The sequence below is a fragment of the Aethalodelphis obliquidens genome, unplaced genomic scaffold, assembly GCF_003676395.1.
Source record: "Aethalodelphis obliquidens isolate GAN/ISIS:26980383/991018 unplaced genomic scaffold, ASM367639v1 scaffold25, whole genome shotgun sequence".
Lineage (NCBI taxonomy): Eukaryota > Metazoa > Chordata > Mammalia > Artiodactyla > Delphinidae > Aethalodelphis > Aethalodelphis obliquidens.
In genome coordinates this window covers 17423628-17444777 of record NW_020837969.1, presented here as the reverse complement: position 1 = coordinate 17444777, position 21150 = coordinate 17423628, and the positions used below count along the sequence as shown (strand labels likewise).

Sequence of the window (21150 nt, the reverse complement as noted above, 5' to 3'; positions counted from 1 at the left end):
CCTAGTGCAAACTGGGTTAAATGGTGATGAACTTTGAAGAAGAAATTTATGATATGCAAACTTCTGCCTTATTCCTGTGTAACTAAAATCAAGAAGGGGACAAGTCCTGCCTTAGCTGAGAAATACACAGATTTCTAGAATGAATGTATTATTGTGAATACTCCATTCTTGCTGTTCAGCTAAGCGGGCCATCACATCCTAGACATCAATATTCACTGACCATTCTCTTCCTCTGCCCACAAAGGGCAGGCGGGCTAGCCCAGGCAGAGAACTCACTACCAAAAATACATCCGTTTTTAGGACCACGATGCAGCACTCGGGGGATATTCATACTTTTCAAAAATCTAAGTTTAAGAAGCCAAGTTAAAAGCATACGTATTTTTTGACCCAGATTTCCTATGTGTGAGAATCTGACACTATTAAAATACCAGCACATAAAGACAGACGTCCAAGGATGTTTACTGCAATCTTTTTTTTTTTTTTTAAATAACAGTTGAGTAAAAAAACCGAAAAACCTATGAATATCTCCATAGGGCCATGATTGGATGAATTATGGTATATTCATACCCTGGACTTCTAATAGGCTCAAGTAGAGACACAGAGATAGAGACAGACAGATATACAGATGTCTAGATATTGCGGGGAGAGGGAGGGAGGAGGGAAAGAAAAAAAAGAGGGGTGGGGAGGGAGGGGAGAAGAGAGGAGATACTGGGCCATGACATGTGAAGTGAAAAGAGTAAGCTCCAGAATAATATTCATACAATTATCCCATTTTTTGTAAAACAAGCCGACCTACAGACATGCATTTACATTTATGCATGCTGGGGTAAACAGAACAGAAATGAATGGAAGTCTACACCAATTTCGCAGCTGTTGCAGCAGACAGACAGAGGCGGCACGTGTGGGGAGCGGCTGCCAATACTACTCCAGACGCTCCTCCAGGCTTTGTTACAAACCAGATACAGTGGGTTTGTAATTTAAATAACAGAAAAAAAACATGGCAGGCCCCTCACTTTCCTGCTCCGTGATTCAGCTCACGTGACATCAGCTGGGGTGCGCCCCACTACCCTGTTTCCCATTTACGAAAAGATCATCCCCTTTCTCCCAGGCATGCTATGAGAAGGATAAAGGGTTTGGTCTCAATAAAGAAAAAAATATAAAAGTAGTGTTATTTTTAAGACAACTGATGTTCATGCTTTAAATTTTAAAAGTATTTTAAGAGGAAAATTTTTCTAAAATTACCTATAGACATTGTTCTTTTGAAACATACTATTATAAAAATATCACTGGTTTGTATAATTATTTTCCAAAGTTGCTGGCTTATTCTTTACAAGCTTCTTTACAAGCTTCATAAATAAAATGGTTAACAGGATACGTGCAAGTATCTTTATGTTACATGAACCTTATGTTTATTCTGTATCTTGAATAATTCAAGTTAAGCCTTCTCACCACATACCATACTCTTTTTAAACGGGGCAGTGAATAAAAACCAAAACAGTATTATTACTTTAATCTATAATTCGGACCCTATGTTCACATTTTTTAGTAGTTGATGACCTATGACCTAGGAGAATTTATCGATGGTCGTCTTTAAAAGCAAAGGAGCCACACAAGATGGCCTCTTAAAAGTCAACGGTACTTCTCGTAATGAACAGAAGGTGGCAATATTTAATCTACCATCCAAAGTGTACTTTCTCAAGGTTTCCACATATTTTACAGGCCCTGTCAGGATAACGGGGCACTAGCTGACCCTTCAAAGCAGAAAATACAGTTTCATAATTAATAAAAAATTCAGAAGCTATCTTGGACCTATAGATGTATTCATTCAGATGGAGTATCTCTTATATAAATAAAACACTAAGTCTAGTTAGGTGCCCTGTCTCTTAGGCTGATAACTCCATTTCACAGGCAAAGAAAAAGCTGTTCATTTCGGCCCCTAAAAGTTCTCAAATAGTGGAAAAAAAAACAACCTCAAAAGGTCACATACTATATGTTTTCAATTACAGAACGTGCTTGAAATGACAAGCTTATAGAGGTGGAGAACAGATTAGTGGTTATTTGTGGTGATGTAATTGTTCTCTATCTTGACTGTGGTACTGAATATACAAACATACGTATGTGATAAGACTTTATAGACTAAACACACACACACACATACACACACACACACGACTACAGTAAAACTGGGAAAAACGGAACAAGATTGGTGGATTTTATCAATGTCAATATCCTGGTTGCAATACTGTACACAGCTTTGCAAGATGTTACCACTGGGGGAAAGTGGGTGAAATGTACCAGGCATCCTTCTGTATCATTTCCTACAACTGCATGTGAATCTACAATTATCTCAACATAGAAAGTCTAATTAAAAAAAAAAATTCTCAAACAGATAAAACAACGGAGGTAACTGCATTCCAGTTTCAACCTATGCTTAAAGAACACAACGGACAACTGAAAAGTGGTACTGGAAAAAGTGCCCTGTTTTCTAATCCAAGGTCACTCTGCTATTTGATCATCTCAGCATCTTTGGGTGCAAAAAAACTCATAAGTGAAACAAAAAAATTCACTCATTCTCAACAAACACGTAACGAACGCTTACTGTGTGCCAGGCACTGAATGGAATAAAAACGTGAATAAGAAGTAGTCCCAGCCACCACAAGCTTATCATCGAGTATGGAAGTGTGAGCACACAACACCAAATAACGACAGATCATACCCACCAGGACTGGGCAGGAGCTGAGAGCCTGGTGGAGGCGGTGGCAGTAGCTAGAATCTGGAACAGCCCCACGCGGCCTAGGGCCTCAGGGGTAACGTTTCATGATGGAAGGAGGACTTGAGATGGGCTTTAATAACCAGGGAGCATGGAGAGAAAGGGGGAGGGCATCTCAGATGAAGCGATGAGAAGGGGAAGAGGTAGGGTATCGGTGGCCACCGAAGAAGCAGGTGGGTATCAGCTGAGTCAACCAGTGCAAGCACAGCGGAAGGTTCAAGCCTGGCGGCAGCAGCAAGAAAGGAGGCTAGAAATTATGAGGGCCCTCTACACACAAGCTCGATTAAGAAGTTCTAACTTTATCTGCGGCAGTAAAGAGCCGCTGAAGGCTTCTGAGCAGGATTAATTGAAACATTCGAGATTTAGTATCCGTGACAGAGAAGATCCTCTGGAGTGGGGCAGAGGACGTGAGCTGCACAGGAAGGTGGCTGGTCTCATTTATGGCCAGGACCCTATGCGTCAAGCCGGCACAGAGCAGGCACTCAGTGAAGATTTACTGACGGGCTGACCGGCCAAATGAATGTGCTAACAGAGTGAGGCTGAGAGGTGAGCAGGCCAAGAATGTTAAAAAAAAACAGAATCAGATTCTTTCCCCCGCAATCTTAAATCATCAATCAGACACATCAAAATCATGGAAACTCAGTCGACCATAATCTGCATATCAAGTTAAAGGTCAGCTGGTCACCATCTCAGCCACGGAGTCTAACATTTCAGCAGAGCACATTCTGTACCTGAATGCCAGGACCTGATCTGACGTGCCTGAAAAATGAGAATTGAAGTTGGTCTTGGCAGAAGGAGGCCTGGACCACGTTCTAGCCTGTGGTGTCAATTAATGGTCCTTTTCTCTCCCTGCATCTGTATCTGGTGAAATGAAGAATCTTAACTTGTGATATAAACATGAAAATAAGAGATGATTTTATTTCTTGCAACTACTGTCTACAACTGTGCTAATCAAAATCCTCCTTTCCTAACCCCGAAGGAAGAATTAATAACTTATAGGAAATCACCGTCCAGCTCAACTTAAAATCCCAACCCCATATATGATGATCCTTCTCTTATTATAGGCTGTTTGGACTGGTGAGGGGTCTGCTCTGGTACTCTCCTTTTCCTCCTTCTTCTAGGCTCTATCTTTATATTGGGGAGGGGGATAAAAGAGGAGGTAAATATCTCTTTGTAAAGCTGGACGAGGCTGCTGTTCTCTCTCCATTGGTCGTCACTGCTTTTCCGGTTAACACTCGCTGACCAGCACTGCCCTCTCTGGCATTAAGTGTCCAAATCCTAGGGCAAGTCCGTGGGCTCCCGGGAGGAGGAGGTACACAGCTCGCTGACATGAGACCCACCTTGGCTTGAGCCTGTTCCGAGGCCCCCGGCTTCCCTCCCCAGCACGTACCCTACAGTCAGCCGCAGCTGGGAACCTCCAGTTGGGGGTGGAAGCCGGGCCTCAGCAAGATGGCTCACGTACAAGTTTCTTTCTCAGTGTCCACTGGACCCACAGGTCCCCCCTCCATCCCTGTCCTGCCAAAGAGGGAGAGCAGATGCCCCACTGCCACTAAACGCCGCACGGCTCCCCTTCCCCTGCTCACTGCCGCAGTGGAACAGGTCGGCCACGCATCCCACGTGGAAGTGACCTCCTAGCTGCCCCTCTGTCACGCACCCCGATCTCTACAACAGATCCTCCCAGATCCCCCCACTCACAGGATTCAGTGAGTGGAAACCACCTAATTACTGATTCCAGAGACACAGGAAAACTTCCAACATGACCTCCTGTCTCACAGCTAAAGAATCACTCACAAGGTGAAATCAGAGGCCCTTTAACCACTAAGCTGTCTTTGGAGGAAGAGCCAGGACAAGGGGCCGGGCGTGAGCTGAGCCCCCGGCCGGCCTGCTCACCCCTTCCCTCCACTGCCCGGCACCCCTCCCAGGCCGCCGGCGTCAGAGCCTGGCTCACAGGCCTGCTCACTCCTCTTGCCCCGGCCTGAGCGTGTACGAGCCTGTGGTTGGTCCTTCAGCTCTGAGTTTCCAGCCTCCCTGCAAATGTGCTCAGAAGGGGAACCCTGTGGAACCTGACAGTGGACCCAAGGCTCCCCTGGATATCGCTGTCAACAGACCGTGATCAAACAGAAGTAGCGTGGGCTCGGGCGTCAGATCAGCCTAGATTTGAACGGCTTGACCTTGGACACATGACTGAACCTCTCTCAGTCTGAGACCTTACCCATACACAGAAAAGAACAGCTCCTAATTTGCAGGATTATAATAAGAACCGAATGGGAAAGTGCCTGGCATTTTTACAAGCTCAGCAAAGTCCTAGAACAAAGTAATGTTAAAGTCATGAGCGAGGCTGAGATAGAAGGAGTTCGATATCACTTTAAAATCCAACAACTATGGCATCAACATGATCTCCTATCTTCTTAATGCACCAAATTCTAGCAGTAACATAGGACCTCGAGGGTATGTTTTTTCTTAACAGATACTCAGTTCATGCTGAGGCCCTCACTGCCCTTGCCTTCTGAGATTTTAACATCAACAAGCAATGCAGAAGCTTTCATCTGAACAGGCAGCATCCGGGGTGAGCCTTGCTCCAAGGACAAGAATGACTTCTAGCCTTTCTCCTTTTCAGTAAACCTGTGAGCAAACCTGGCCAGGGCCCATCTGTCTGTCTACCACCCACAGCAAACATGGACCGGGTCTCCCGGCTACCGAGGAATAAACATCAACGGACGTGATCTTTAAAAGAATGAGAGCCCTAGAGCAAACAGGTGAAGACTCCTGTGAAGGTGTGTGTGCCTGGGAAATAGGTAGAGGGCATGACTTGTATGAGACACCAATCTTCTTTAAGGGATTAGCATCCAACTTCTTATCGCCAAGAGCAAACGCACTCAGTGCTAAATATATCCTTCAAATCAAATCCTCTGGATTAATTTATGTTACATCTGGACTATGCCTGGCTCAACAGCTGCCACATTTCCCGGAAGGTCTGCATAGCGTAGTACATGCTTGGGTCGTTGGCCCTTAAAGCAGCAGGCGAACCTGTCTGCCTTTATTTAAATCTAGGAAAATGGGATCGGAGAAGGGCACCCCAATTCACTTTAAAGGCCCTGTCTTCCCGTCCTTTTCTTATCTTGTCTTCAGTACGTGTGTCTAGGACAGGCATTCATTCAGTCGTCTCTGACTGTTAGGAAATTCAGAGCAGCTCCACTGTCCTGACGCAAAAGGCATAATGACAGGAGGGAAACAGTCAATGCGAGAAGGATGAAGCAGAGAGAAAGCACAAATCGAAAGAGAGAGTAAAAGTCAGAGCCTGGCATCTTTCGAGTGAAAACCTTCACGCAGAGAAGCTATTTCTTCCCCAGTCTGAAGCTCTTCCCTGCTGTGCTTTGAAAATCTGTCCAAAAAGAAGGGACTCCTTTACCTGCCATCTACTAGAATGTGATCCAGCTGCAACGTGTTTTGTCCTTGACCTGCATGGTTGGTCTGCTGATCTGGCCTCTGAGAGTAACTCATCCTCACTGCCCACCCCTCCACGGCCATCCCACAGCTACCCTCCCGTTAGAGAGGAAGGGACTGTTCTGAGGGCAGTGATGTGAGTGATCTTACACTGGGCAGGCATCAAACTTAGTGATCGAGACCGTGAATCACAATATTTAATGAAATAGAGCTCAGAGAAGCAGCGAGATTGCCAGTCTGAGTGGCTACACAATGGATAGCATCCAGTTTCCATGATTTCTCTTATCGGCCACGAGTATAGACCCTATCTGTAATTACCCACTCCTAACATCAGTGTAGACTTTGAGGTGACTTGGGCCGTGGGTCATATTTCCTCCTTCCTGTTCTAATGTTTCTATGTCCTTATGTTTTTTTTTTGATAGCTTCTTTGACATAGAATTCACATGCCATACAATCTATCCATGTAAAGTATACAGTTCAATGGTGTTTGGTATATTCACAGAACTGTGAATATACCATGTCACCACAATCTATTTTTAGAACATTTTAATCACCCCAAAAAGAAACCCTCTACCCATCAGGTGTCGCCTCCCATTTCCTCCCATTCCCCTAGTCCTAGGCAACCACCACCCTGCCTGATGTCTCTACGGATTTGTCATAGAGACACTTCATATAAATGGAATCATACAATCTGTGATCCTCTGTGACTGACTCTTTCACTTAGCCTAACACTTTCAAGGTTCATCCATGTTGTAGCACCTATCAGTACTTCATTCCTTTAGTAATAATAGCCAAAAAATGTTCCAGGGAATGGATACACCATATTTTATTAATCCATTCTCAGCTGATGGAATTTGGTTGATCTACTTTGGGGCTATTATTAACAATGAATATTCACTTAGAAGTTTCTGTGTGGACATATGTTTTCATTTTTCTTAAATTAGGAGTGGAATTACTGGGTCACATGGTAACTTTTATGTGTACCATTTTGAAGTCCTTATGTTCTTTCAACCTTTTTATGATTAAAAATTCTTTCACACTGTAATTTATAAAATAAAGGTTTCTTAAAATCCTCCTCTCACCTCACAAGAAAAGCCACTGTTAACAGTTTACTATACATACCTTCAAACTTTTTTCCATGAAAAAACTATAGAACAATGTATAATTTTTATAATTTAATTATTATTACATACATGGCATTACAGATTTTCTGTAGCTCACTCTTGTTGCTTCACGGTCTACCTTGGACACTGTTCCACCCACATGGAGAAAGAACACGCAGCTCTCTCTCACAGTCATAGGTCCAGGTCTATTTTCATAACTGGCAAGAAATTCCTATGCCAAATATGTAGAATAAAGGCCATTTCTCTGTGTCACCTCATGTTGTCCCACATATTCCATGCCCCTGTAGGTGATTTTGTCCCATATATTCCATGCCCCGTAGGTGACTTTGTCCCATATATTCCATGCCCCTGTAGGTGATTTTGTTTCCATGTATTCAACGGCACATACCTCTGAGGACTCCATGTGTTGGCTGGTTTACAAAGAAATGGGTCTAAGGAGGGAAATTACAAATTATACTTGACCTGACCCTGACTAGTGTCAAGAACATATAAAGCTGAGTGGGTGGTAAGCATAAGATGAACTTGGTCTACCCGTTGATAACTAGATTATTTCCTGTTGGTTGTTCTATTCAATTATAAAATTAATATATGAATACCTGCATAATTATAAAATAATATTTTCAAACGAGGTAAGTAGAAAGTTCTCTACCTCTCTCAAGCCTCCCCCCTTCTCCATGCAATTTTAATAGGTTAGTGTTTATCCTTCCAGATCTTTTTCTATTTTAATTTAAATTTTTACCTACCTATAGTTTGTTTTTTTCCACAGACAGAGTAGTATACACATTAATTTGTGACTTTTCTTTTTTTTACTTAACATTACATTTTGTAAATCTTTCCAAGTCATAGCTACAGAGCACTACAAGTGGAATTTGCAATAGAAGAGATGAATATCTCACAAAAGCTGAACTGTAGGAATTCCACAGTAAATTTCATACCGTCAGAGAAGAAACGGTCCTTTTATAAACAAACCAAAAAAATAATGTGGTATATTTAGGAGAGTAATCTCCAACACGAAACCACACTTTCACTGTGTGCACTATGTACCAAGCACAATGCAGAGCAGGGGAAATATCAAAAGTACCTGCCGACCTCAGGGGCCCCAGAGGCAGCTGAGCAGGGCAGCCACGCACGACTGTGCAAAGGGAAACAGCGCCTCTGCAGATGGGGCTCCCTGAGCGGGTGAGGGTGGTCAGGGAGCATGGCCTCATCTCCCATTCCATGATTCAGAGTGGCAAAGACACACACCAGCGTGGTGACACCTACTTTAGGCCGAGTGTCCACGACGTAAATGAAGTCGCTTCCCGGACTGGCCTTCCTGATGGCCTGGAGCATCTGCTCGTCCTCCAGGCACCGGGCACTGAAGCCAGACAGGGGCTGGCTGCTCCGGCAGATGGAGACCTGGGGGGAAGCAATGCGGCAGCATCAGGCAGCAGTGCGACGGCACCTCCCCGGAACCCTCAAGACCACCCTCACAAGGCCCCCCAGTTCACTGACGCCCACCAGTAGCTCGTAAAAGTATCAATGCCTTCTAGAAACCGAGGTTGCTTTCCTTCTAATTCAAGTCAAGAAACCACTATATGGGCAAGCAGTGCAAAAAGTTTCTCTGTGTAAGAAATTAGGAATGTGTAAGGATGTTTAGGTGGGACCCAAACTATGAAACGTAAAGCCAGTTAAACATCCTACGTTCCTCTTCACCACTACTGTTTCATCTTCCTGCCAAAGTAGAAATATACAGTAAGTAACTATTCTAGTAAAACTTATAAAAATTATAAAAGTGACTTCTTTAGTGTTTCCATCATTTACTAGCCCATTTAGAAACAACACAAATACCAAAAACCAATTCTAGGGCTTCCCTGGTGGCGCAGTGGTTGAGAGTCCGCCTGCCGGTGCAGGGGACGCGGGTTCGTGCCCCGGTCCGGGAGGATCCCACATGCCGCGGAGCGGCTAGGCCTGTGAACCATGGCCGCTGGGCCTGTGCGTCTGGAACCTGTGCTCCGCAACGGGAGAGGCCACAACAGTGAGAGGCCCACGAACCGCAGAAAAAAAAAAAAAACAATTCTAATCCTAAATGGAGGAGTTTTCACAGTAATGAAGCCCAGGCTGCTGCTAGCTTCTAAGGACAGCAGGCATGGACCTGGGCTGACCAGGTAAGTTAGAAGCAAGGTCTTTCTGGGGAATTGATCTGCATTCTATTCTTCGACTTCTCTACTCTGCGATTCTAAGAGTACACTACACCACTGCCCTGGTGACGCAGTGGTTGAGAATCGCCTGCCAATACAGGGGACACGGGTTCAAGCCCTGGTCCAGCAAGGTCCCACATGCCGCGGAGCAGCTGGGCCCATGTGCCACAGCTACTGGGCCTGTGCTCTAGAGCTTGCGAGCCACAAGTACTGAGCCCACATGCTACAACTACTGAAGCCTGCGCGCCTAGAGCCCATGCTCCGCAACGAGAGAAGCCACCGCGATGAGAAGCCCGCGCACCACAACGAAGAGTAGCCCGTGCTCGCTGCAACTAGAGAAAGCCCACGCGAAGCAACAAAGAGCCAACACAGCCAAAACTAAATAAATAAATGAATAAATAATATATACACAACAGCATAAACAATATACATAACAGCATAAACATTTCCCTGAGTTATTAACAGGTGAGTATAGCCACAACCTCACAGCTGTAAAACTTAGACTTTTGTGGCAAAGTACTTTTTATGGATTTAGATTTATAACATTTAAATTGAACTCAAATCACCAAATACAATCTAGGAATGACTCTTCTGAAGAACTGAGCCCAGGCGCCCCCTGTGTAAGAGGGTGCAGGCAGCCCCCCAGCTCGGGGCAGGCTGAGCAGGGAAACCTCCCCTGAAAACAGCCGTGGCCCAGCCCGTTCAGGGCGCCTGCGTGCAGGGCTTCATCCTGGAAACCACTCCAGCTCTGAGTCCAAGCACAGCCTAACTGTCCTTAAAGCCCATGCCAGCACTCCTTAGTCAGGGTTTGGTGAGCTTTGGCACTCCTCGCTGGGGAAGGCAGGGATGGTTCTTACTAACCATATGATCCTCCAGCAGAGAAGCTCCCGGCAGGACCGAGAACTGCAGACAAGTAACCGGGCAACCGCCCGAGGGTTCCAGTACCTTCTGTCACAGAGAGGGGCAATTGCTGAGGCGCTCCAGGAACTCTGTGCCTGCAGCCAGAATTCAGGGGGCCGGTGCCTGCGGAGTGGGAAGCAAAGCAAAGGGGCAAGAGAGGGGCTCCAGGGCTGCTGAATTCTCGAGCTGTTGGCAGCAGAAGTCCAACCACAGAGTGGAGGAGAAAGGGCCCCGGGGGTCTGACCGTGGACGGGAGGCCGGCCAGCAGCAAGGCAAAGTGACGGCAGGGACCAGAGGGCGCTTGGGGACAAAAGGCAAGCTGCAGTGGATGGACAGAGAGTAAAGCACCGCAGATGCTCTCACTGCGCTCATCCAGGCTCCCGTCTCCTATGATGTGCAGAGGGGTCACGTCAGCCGCTCTGACTGGAGCAGAAAACAATTCTGAGCTGGCTTTGTCTGGGCTAAAGAAATACTAATTAAGGACAGCTACCATCAGGCAATTTCTTAGATCCTATCAGAAGAGCTAGATGGGGAAGAGACCATATCTCAACGGGGAGAATTTGTCCAAGGAAGCATATGGCGCACCTAAACTCACTCAACTAGTGCAGGTCCAATCATGAAATGAAGCCAATTAGTGACAACTATTACTACTTACCTTCAGGCTGAGAGCAGTTTTCAGTGAAGGGTTAAGTCAGAACAGAGTTACACTATGAAATGTAGTTGATAAATTAAACCAGATATATTAAGCAGACTACATGTTAATATTTTGTAGTTACATTTTCTTAATAATCTATAGATAGGCTCCAAACAGAATTCGTCACTGACTCAGTGATTGCTGGCATAGAGCTGTCCGCTTTGTAAAGAGCGGTGAGTAGTCTCTAAGTGCCCTGTCCACCCTATACACACGTCAGAGAGTCAAGACTGTTGAGAGAATTGCACCATTACCTGGCAGCATTTTCTTACTGATGTCAGCCACCTGAGAGCAGAGATAAGACTCCTCAATGGTAAACTGTCACGAGAGCCTCATTTATAAAGGCTACTGATAATTTATAAAATAGCCAATACTTTTTGAATGCTTACTATGTGGTAGGCACTATTAGAAGAACTGTGTATTTTTATTTAATCTTCCCAACTACCATATACGGTAAGATCTATTATTTGCTCCATTTTATAGATAAGACAACCAAAGCACAGAGAGGTAAAGGAACTTGCCCAATGTCACAGAGCTAGGAGTTGAATCCAGGCAAAATATTTTCTGAACCAACATAATATAGCGCCCATGTGTGTAAATAAGTCAAGAAGCATGAGAGAGAATTAAGAGGCAGGATTCAAAAAGATCTGGCTTTTAATCCAAGGTGTGTTCTCACTTCCTATATAATCTTAGGTAATTTACCTATCAGCTCTGAACCTTGGTTTTTCTCATCTTTAATACAGGGATAATAATAATACCAAAACTACAGAGTGTGATGAGGTATATAACACTCCTAGAACTATGCCTAACACAAAGTAAGTTTCAATAAACATTATTTATAAAAGAAGGGCAAGAAGGTCTATATTTTTCTTAAGGAAAATGGCCTCTTTGGAAATCTTTCAGACTTGGGCTTCCCAAAGATTTGTACTGTGATTTGGGGATACCATGCTATTAATGATTTAAAGCAGAACTGCTTTCTTAAAAGCAATTAAAATATTTAGTAAGAAAGAACAAAGGATACCGCGGCTTCCAAACACAAGTGACACTGACACATCTCTAACTGTGATCTGCAAAGCTGCTGAACCGTTTGATATCCAAAAGGATTCTGGATGGCTCTGTAAAACGCACGTGTGGTTCAAGGCCTGAAATTAACGTTAAGTGCTGCCCTTAACAGCTGGTAACATCAGCAGGGCCTCAAATGGTCAGTTGCAAGCTCCCCTCCATACTCTGCTTCCGTGGAAAAGTCCCCAGCTAAGCAACCCTTCTCCCACAGGACCAGATGCAGCCCCTTCTCATCCCAGAGCAGTGCGTTTCGTCCCCTGCCAGCCCATGGAATTACTCAAACCAGCCCATCGCGTGCTCCCCTGGGAACCAGGGGTCAACTCATCCTCCTGAGACTCCAAAGCCTGCCTCACACCATCTCTGCTGGTTCACTCTACTCCTGAATGCAACCTTCCTACAGCCCTGCCTGCCATGCAGTGCCTTCTTCCCCTGGGCAGTGGGCATACGTAACTAATAAACCTCATTTGTCCAGTGTCAGATGTCATGTGTTCAGTCAGCCCAGTAAACCCTAGGGCAGGAATCCTGACCTCACCAACGGGTGAACAGGAAGTGATTACAACACCGTGTATGCTAAAAGCCGGTCCAAAGGTAATGATGTACCATCAGCGGGGGGATTTATATCAGAGGAGTCTCAATGGGGCTTCCTGTTCACGACATGAGGTACATGTCAAGCTTTTTCTTAATCTAATCACCAATTCCCACTACCCAACACCGGCCAACTCATCTCACCACCCAAATCTTCAGTGCTCCTTGGGAACAAGGGGCTACGTGAGGGACAGAATTTAACTAGAAAATGTGATATTCTTATTCCCAAGCCTGAGTTCTACTGGGGCAGGAATACATACTCAAGTCTAAAAAGTCTAAAATCACAAAAAGGAAGAAAGAAAGGTCCGCAAACTTAGGTACTTTATAGCTGTTTACTTTTCACGGAAGATGCCTGGTTTATGTGTGGGTTTTTCTGAGCAACAGCATGAAACACTGCACTGATATTTCCTGTGTCTCCCGCCGAACCACAGAAATCCACCTTCGCTAATGGTATCTCCCGCTATAAAAACCCCTGGTCACCTTGGAAGCATTTACATAATTAACCTGGATATTAAAACCTGAGCGTTGTTATAAAACCACAAATTTGATCGTATCCTACCTGCAGCAGAGATTTTAGGTCGTGGGTGTGGGAGAGTGGGCATGCATGTACATGAAGTATTTCCCTGGGCAACCAGAAATGGTTTCTTAGTAATGCTTAGAAACCTTCTCTATCTTGTAAGAAGAGCTAAAACTTAAAGTATTGTTTGCTTTAAAATTTTAAGTACAGGAAATCAATTATTTTTAACCATAACTGATGGCTGTGTGAGTTCATTTCCGGGCTTGGAGATCAAGTAAAGAACAGAGCACGAGAGCGGGAATAGGGTGATGAGGGTCTGACGTCAAGAGGCAAAGAAGCTGGTCTCTGTGGCCTAACTGCTAAAAATTCTATCCTATCCTCAGACATTACATGTTTGCCCTTTATAATACTCACACCGACAAAAAAATTCCTTTTCTCAAGAAAACCAAAACAGAAGGAAAAGAAGTAGGATCAGGCCTAAGCTCACTTTCTAAATACCGGGTCCATCCCCACCTCTGACATAACAATCAAAGATTCTCCCTCCCTCTCCTCGCTTACTTCTTTATCAATGGATGCTACAAAACAAAAGTAAATGTTCCTGGCATCCTAAATTCAAATACAACATCATCAAATTCCACATCCCTTTTCATCCCATCATTTTTTTTAAAAAAAAGAGATTCACATCTTCCTTTGCCTCTCACCATCAGGCCAGCTCTGTGTAGGCTGAGATATATTTGGAGTCAAATAATACAGGATATTAATGAAATACCTGCCTTCTTTAGGCCATTTCAGAGCAGTGAGTGTAACTGAAAATAAGACCATTTATATCCTTTCAATTAACGGACCTTACACGGCTGAGTGAATATCTCCCTTCAAAGCAGGGCACCACAGAAGGCTATATGCCTCACTCTGGCCAAGCTGGCACTGCTCAGTGTATTTCTGGAAGCCTCCTTTTAAGAGCGGACACAGATCCTGCCCCACGCCCTGCCTATAGATGCATGCACGGCACACACTCACACACATCTGTTGCGATTGTTTATAGTTTGGGATTAAAGTCAAATGAGGCTATGTTATCTCACTTGAAAACCAAACGTTTTCGCCCGGCTGAAGTCACATGACCTCTACAGCAGGTAACGAAGATCATTCTGGTCTCCCCAAATTTGTCTTCTCATCCTCCACAGAAATGGAATCACAGCTTGTAGCTGTGATTTCCACGGTTACGCACAGGACTGTCTTTTCCCACAGGCCCTGTGCAGTTCTGTTCAACAGGATAGGAGCAGCGCTGTCCCATGGCAGTTTTGGGAGCCTCCCTCCGAAAGCAGCGAGGGCACCACTGCGCCCCCTTCCATCTGCTGCCGCGCGGAGGTCACGGCTGGAACTAAAGTCACCCCTCACGCCACGTGATGGGGGCGACCCCCAGGGCTGGCAGAGCAGAAAGGCACCAGGAGCTCGGGTCCCTGAGGGCTGAGTGGGGCAGAACCAGGACACCAGGCCCTGACTGCCTACCTGGGGAGTTTTATGTGAGAGAAAATAAAATTCTATCCTATTTAAGCCACGGTTACTTATGGTCTCTCTTCGTTGCAGACAAACCTAGTTCTAGCTTTCACCAATATTATTTTAAAAACTGAAACTCGCTCTCCATAAAGAAAGATTTCTTATACTGAAGATACTGAAAAAACATATTTATGCTGCATTTAAAAAAAGAAGAGAAAGAACGTGGCATGGCTTTTAGGCTTTTGTAAAATAGGCTCTTCAGTACAGAGCCTCCCAAGGTGACCAGTTAGAAGCGAGGATGGCGCCCACTCAGATGAGTAAGGTTAGGTGTGTTGTGACTCTTTCCCATTCCTTTATTGTCAAATAAGCACGGAAGGTCAACTTCTACAGGAGATAAGGGTTTAAGCACAGTTGTGTTGTGCCATGTCGTACCACACACACAGCAACATCCACATACTTTAAAAAGAATTCAAACCCACACACACGGCAGAATTCCCTGGAAAAGGCCTGTTTATGATAAAAGAAGAAAAGCAAAGCATGAAACAAAAGCATGCCTTGAGACTTACGTGGTTATCTTTATGGTAGTAAGAAAGGACAGGAAATCGCCGTCTGCTCCGGAATTTGGAACTCCCCACTATGATGTGTGCCGTGGCCGTTCTGGGAACGTACAGCTCAGTAGGGTAAGAGTCACAAACCTGTTGTGGAAAGCACAAGGGCATGTTTTAGGCAATCTAGTCATGCTTTACAAACTGCCACCAGAAACTCCATTTCACTGGGCTTACAGGTTGCATATTTAAGGGTTCTTAACCAAGTTACAGAGCCGCTTCAGAGGAGTGGAGCGCTGGTTCTAAGAAATCACAGTGCAGCAAAGCAAGACACTCTCCATCATCCTGCCCTCAGGCGTTGCCCCTTCTCTCCAAGGGCTCTTGGTGGGAGGTAAGACAGTGACAAGCGAGCATTTCTTTCATCGAAAAGGGACAAACTGCAGTTCTGCATCCTGGCAACTGGGAAAACTTCAGCTGCCTGTTTCAGACAGCCTGACACTGGGAGACAATGTCCTAAAATGCCAGCACCAGTGGTGACCTCCTCAGGGCACCTTCCCGTCCCTGGCACACCCTCTGTGCGCCCCTATCTGAGGTGACGGTCAAGCCAACACCCTCCCCAGACATCTTCCCAAAGCCCACCCGCTCTTCGGGGGCCGACCCAATTCCTCTCCCCTGCGCTTCCACCCCTCACCACACACTACGACAGCTTTTTGTTTCTTACGTGACGATTTTAGAAGTGGTAAGAAATGATTTACCCTTTCTGCGCATCCCTGGCAGTGATTGCCCCCAGTGGAAGCTCTGGCACCTCGGAATGGTCCGGCAATTCTGTCAGAAATCAGGGGTTTAAAACCTAGCTCCAACTTGCCAACTTCACGACCTTCAAGAAGTCAAACTACTGAGCACTTGCTATTCTCTAAAACTGACACGGAACAGAAATGACATCCCCTGGGGCTGATACGAGGACACCCATGACGAGGCTCTTCATCAACCATTAATCCTGACAGAAATGCGAATGGTAATAGTAATAGTCGACTTCTTGCTCGACATATTTTGCTTTGATGGCAGCCAACCCAAGCTTTTGCAACACGAGGACCATTTAGATGGCAGTTCCTGAACTTTGTTTATTTCCTAGAAGTCAAGCACCTCCTTGGGCGCTTCAAGAAGAGTCCTCAAGCAGGTATAGCAGCAGGGGAAATGTGTGTCTGCACGTCCTCTAACCATCCCGCCCGTCCTTACCACTCACGGGACCGAAGGGAACGAGAACCTGTCACAAAGCGCACATCAGTTGTTCTGTGACAACGCCTCCCTCGCCTGCCCTCCTGCCTACCTTGTCTGCTTCCAGCCTGGGCACCGCACTGAGAAGGAGACAGATGGGCCACAGAAGTGAAGTTCCCAGGCCCAGAGCATTTCCCCAACGGCATTTTAGGCAAGATTACCAAAGACGTCAACGTGGGCTCTGGCACTGAGACAAAAATCCCAGACCAAGAACAGATGGTCCAACCTACTTGGAACCTGAGATTTTACTGCAATTACTGCCCACAGACACTACACTTGCTTCCCTGCAAATCTGGTGTCAGGACCTCTCTGGAGTCAGGCAGCCAGAACATTACTACACAGACCACACCTGCGCGTCTGAGTTCAAGAGATGTAGTCATTGCACCAGACTTAACGTTTTCTTAAAATAGCAGTTTTAAAAAGGAAATTGGTAGGTTTTCAGTAAGTTCACTAAGTTTCAGTAAGTTCAGTAAGTTCAAACAAGTCCTGCGTAATTTTTTTTTAATTAATGAGGGAACGATTTTCTTTGTCCTCCGCTAAACAAGCCTGCCTGGAGTGCCTGCGTGTCTTGGTTCGCCTGGCCAAGAGGAACCTTTTTTGGTAATTCTTTCATTCATTCAACAAGTTTTTTTTTTTAACTGAACTATATTTAACATATAACACTGTATAATTTAAAGTGTAAAACATATTAATTTGATACATTTGTACATTGTAATACAATTGCCATTGTAGTGACAATTAGCACCTCTATCATGTTACATAATCATCCTTTCCTTTTAGTGGCTGGAATCATTAAGTTCTAGTTTCTTAGAAATGTGATGATTATCATAGGATACTGGTGTCTATCAACAAATTTTTACTGAATACTTATTATGTGTCAGGCATTAGGTTAGGTGCTAGAGCAGTGATGAATAACAAAAGATTTACTGGCCTCAAGGAGTTCACATTCCCAGGAATCTTTGATCTTTGTTGCCCTGGTTACAACCTCCCAATACATGTATTTACCACTGCAGCATAGTATCCATCTGAGAGCCAGCCAAGGCTCTGTATTTATTGAGGACCCGTCACTCAGTTGAGCACTTCAGGGCGAGAGTTAGTTGTCAGGAACTGAGATATATCTATAAAGACAACGGTCTTCTTCAACATTTAAGACCTAAAATTTATTTCAAGGAATTTATGATGTAATGGGGAGAAGAAAAGGGGTATGAACAGCATGAAATGATTTGTATATACATAAAATAAAATAATACATAAACTATAGCTGTAGAGAACTGAAATAAACAAGATTTTTTAAAATTACTGGTTTGGGTTATACTTTCAATTTTATTCCAAGAGAAATAGATTAAAAATTTAACCTAGTAATGAATGCCAATTATTTTATTTAAAGAAAGATAATTTTAAGAGTTAGGTACAGAAAGGAAATCTTAGCTTAGAGAGTTAGATTACCAGAAGCAAGTGTCTTATAAACAGGGATAATAGCAATGCTGATAGAGGTGATTATGATAATAATAATTAGTCTGCCCAAGACCACATGGAGAGAAAAGGGCAGCGCCGGTTCTGGAACCTAAGTCTCTGTGCGCTATATATGGTGTTCTTTCCACCATGGACAAAAGCTTCTTCTCCATCAGATGACATCACTAGCCCCACTTACATCAAATAACTTGTGAAAAGAAAGAAATAACTCTTATAAAAGAAGGGAGGAAAAAGTACAGGTTTTCTCAACCATGAGGTTAAAAGCAAAAGTAACGGATGATGACATAATCTTCCCGATGGACTAACAGTCAGAAATAGTTTGATGGAACCAACTTTTATTACATTTTTTAACTGGTAATAAATGAGGGTTCATCACCTTTCTCGCTATTTCAATGATATTTGTAAAATCAGAAAATCCCCTAGGTTTTCACCTTTTCTGTTCCAACACAGTTTGTTGATTGTTAGTTTGGGTTTGCTGTGTATTACTTTTGGGAAAAAAAATGCTGAATAACTCATGTTTTGCAGTCTCTATACTGTAGAACTTAAGTGACTAAACGTGAGTCATGTTTGTGGTGCTAAGTCTAGAAGGAAACCTCATCAAAAATAACAAGAACCTGTGTTTTCAAGAAAATATTATTCCACAAGACGTGCCTTAGCCTCATTTTCTTCCCCACCCAAGGGTGTGTCATATTTTTTTTAAATTGTAAAAGGATATCCTATTTTCTTTACTAAACTTGGATTTTCCTGCCTTTCATTTCAAGGCTAGAAATTCACTGCAAAGGTTGGCTTTAGCATGGGAACAAACTATTACATTAGCCAGATACTTTATAATGATTGAGACAAAAAGGACCCAAATGTCCACTCACAGTGTAAGATTATGATCGTTAGATTTAAGAGTAATTACAAAGAAAATTCAGTATCATGAAAGTGGCCATTCTATCCCAAATAATCTGTACATTCAACATATCCAGAAGAAGGATGTGGAAGGACCTGACTTGTAGAATATCAAGATTTACTATAAAGCTATAATAATCATAATTAGTGAAAATGTAACTATGGAAATTACACAGTGTAAACTGGGACAAAGGTTAGCGAATAGACCAGAATTTTTTCTTAAACAATATGCTAAAACCATGAAACAAACTAGGAAACATTGACAACTCAAAACTTCTGAGGATTAAAAGATACTCTAGGCACAGTACATAAATATCTCCTAAGAGGAGATATTTGCAACAGCTATAAATGACAACAGGGCAATGTAAAGAAAACCACACTGAGATCTATTTCACACTAATTCAATTGGCATTTTCTCAAATTTAACGTTTTGATTAGTTAATAAATTCACATGGTTATAAAACAAATAAAACAGTACAAAAAGGTGCACAGCCTCACCCTTGTGTTCTATTCATCCCATTCCCACCTACTTTCTAGGTTATCACTTTGGGGCAATTACACATCCATATGAACAAGTCTTATTTTTCTCCCTCTTTTATAAAATAAAAGGTATCACACTATATTCAGGATACTGTGCCTTGCTTTTTTGAACCTAACAATATACTTTAGCGATCTTTCCTTATCAGTACATGGAAATATTCTACATGTTTTTAATGGCTACACACTAATTTAATTATACGAATAGACCCAAAATTATTTAACTGGTCCTCTATTAAAGAAATTTGGGTTTCTTCTAATACATGCTTTGATAAACAATGCTTCAATAAATAACTGTGTACGTCACTGTGCGTTTATGCTAACTCTTTAGAGGAAATTCCCAGAAGACTGTTGGGTCAATAAGTAGCGATACCACCAAACACTGTAAATACCAACTGTTGGTAAGTCTGTGGGGTAATGAGAAATCATATCTTAGATGTGTAAGTCCATGCAAACACTTTGGAAAAGAATCTGGCAACAATGGGACTTCCCTGGCAGTCCCGTGCTTAAGACTTCGCCTTCCAATGTGGGGAGTCCAAGTTCAATCCCTGGTCAGGGAGCTAGGATCCCACATGCTTCGCAACCAAAGGACCAAAACATACAACGGAAGCAGTACTGTAACATACTCAATAAAGACTTTAAAAATGGTCCACATCAAAAAAAAAAAAATCTCTAAAAAAAAAAAAAGAATCTGGCAATATCTAGTAAGGCTAAAATCCACATACCCTCTTAACTCAGAAATTCTACTCCTAGGTAGAAACTCAAAATGTACTATGAGTCATATATAAGCCAGATAACGGCTTTAGTTGAGATGGTAAAACAAAAGAGAGAAATAAAAGAAAAAGAATAAATAAAAGTTTAAACTATGGTATATCTGTAAAATGGAGTATAAGACAATAGTGAAGAATGAGTAAACAAGAGCTACAGGTTTCAACAGTTACTAACTTCTTTACATCTTGGACAGTTACTTAATCTGTCTCTGCCTGAGTTTCTCCATTTGAAAGCAGGGACAATAACAACACCTACCACACAGGACTGCTAACATTTTTTAAGCTTCTAGAACATAGCCTGGCATGTGGTAACTATTATACATGTGTTTGTTAAATGAAATGAATCTCACAAATACAACTTGAGTGAAAAGTCAAGTTTCAGTAAGCAACATTCAGCATGATACCGCATACAGAAAGTGTAAAAAACGCACGAAAAGATACTACATGCCGCTACTTACAAACGTAGAAACGTTATAAATAGAAAGGTGACAACACCAAATTGCAGTCAGGGACCCTGGAGCAGGAAGTGATTTGGAGGGAATATTAAGGAGGTTTAACAGCATTGGCCATGTTTGTTCTTACATAGTACGCAGGTCCCTGCTGTTCATTTCATTATTTTTCAAAGTTTTGTGTATGTTGGAAGAGTGGCATAATAAATAAACAGCTGTTTTAAAATGAAGAATAATCAATGGAAGAAAGCAGTAAGATGTATATTTCCAAAATTACTACAGGCAAATACAAGAAAAAAACTATCAGCTGTAGATATGAAAAGGGGAAAAACATGACTAGTAAAACCACAAAGCATCGTATCTAGAACAATGTCATAGATATCAGTTACTGAAAAATCAAAATCTAACCATACTTAATTTGAGAAAAAACAACACATTCC

The 21150-nt window shown here is 43.2% G+C and overlaps 1 protein-coding gene across 1 annotated transcript in view; it reads right to left on the bottom strand.

The window, feature by feature from the left end:
* Window positions 1-21150, bottom strand: part of MTMR7 (myotubularin related protein 7) — a 56829-nt gene that overhangs the window by 23522 nt on the left and 12157 nt on the right. Inside the window, exons 4-5 of the mRNA XM_027122698.1 lie at window positions 15334-15462; window positions 8602-8736 (exon numbers count right to left, since the gene is read on the bottom strand). Coding sequence (XP_026978499.1) covers window positions 8602-8736; window positions 15334-15462 — 264 coding nt within the window. The remainder of the gene's footprint in view (window positions 1-8601; window positions 8737-15333; window positions 15463-21150) is intronic.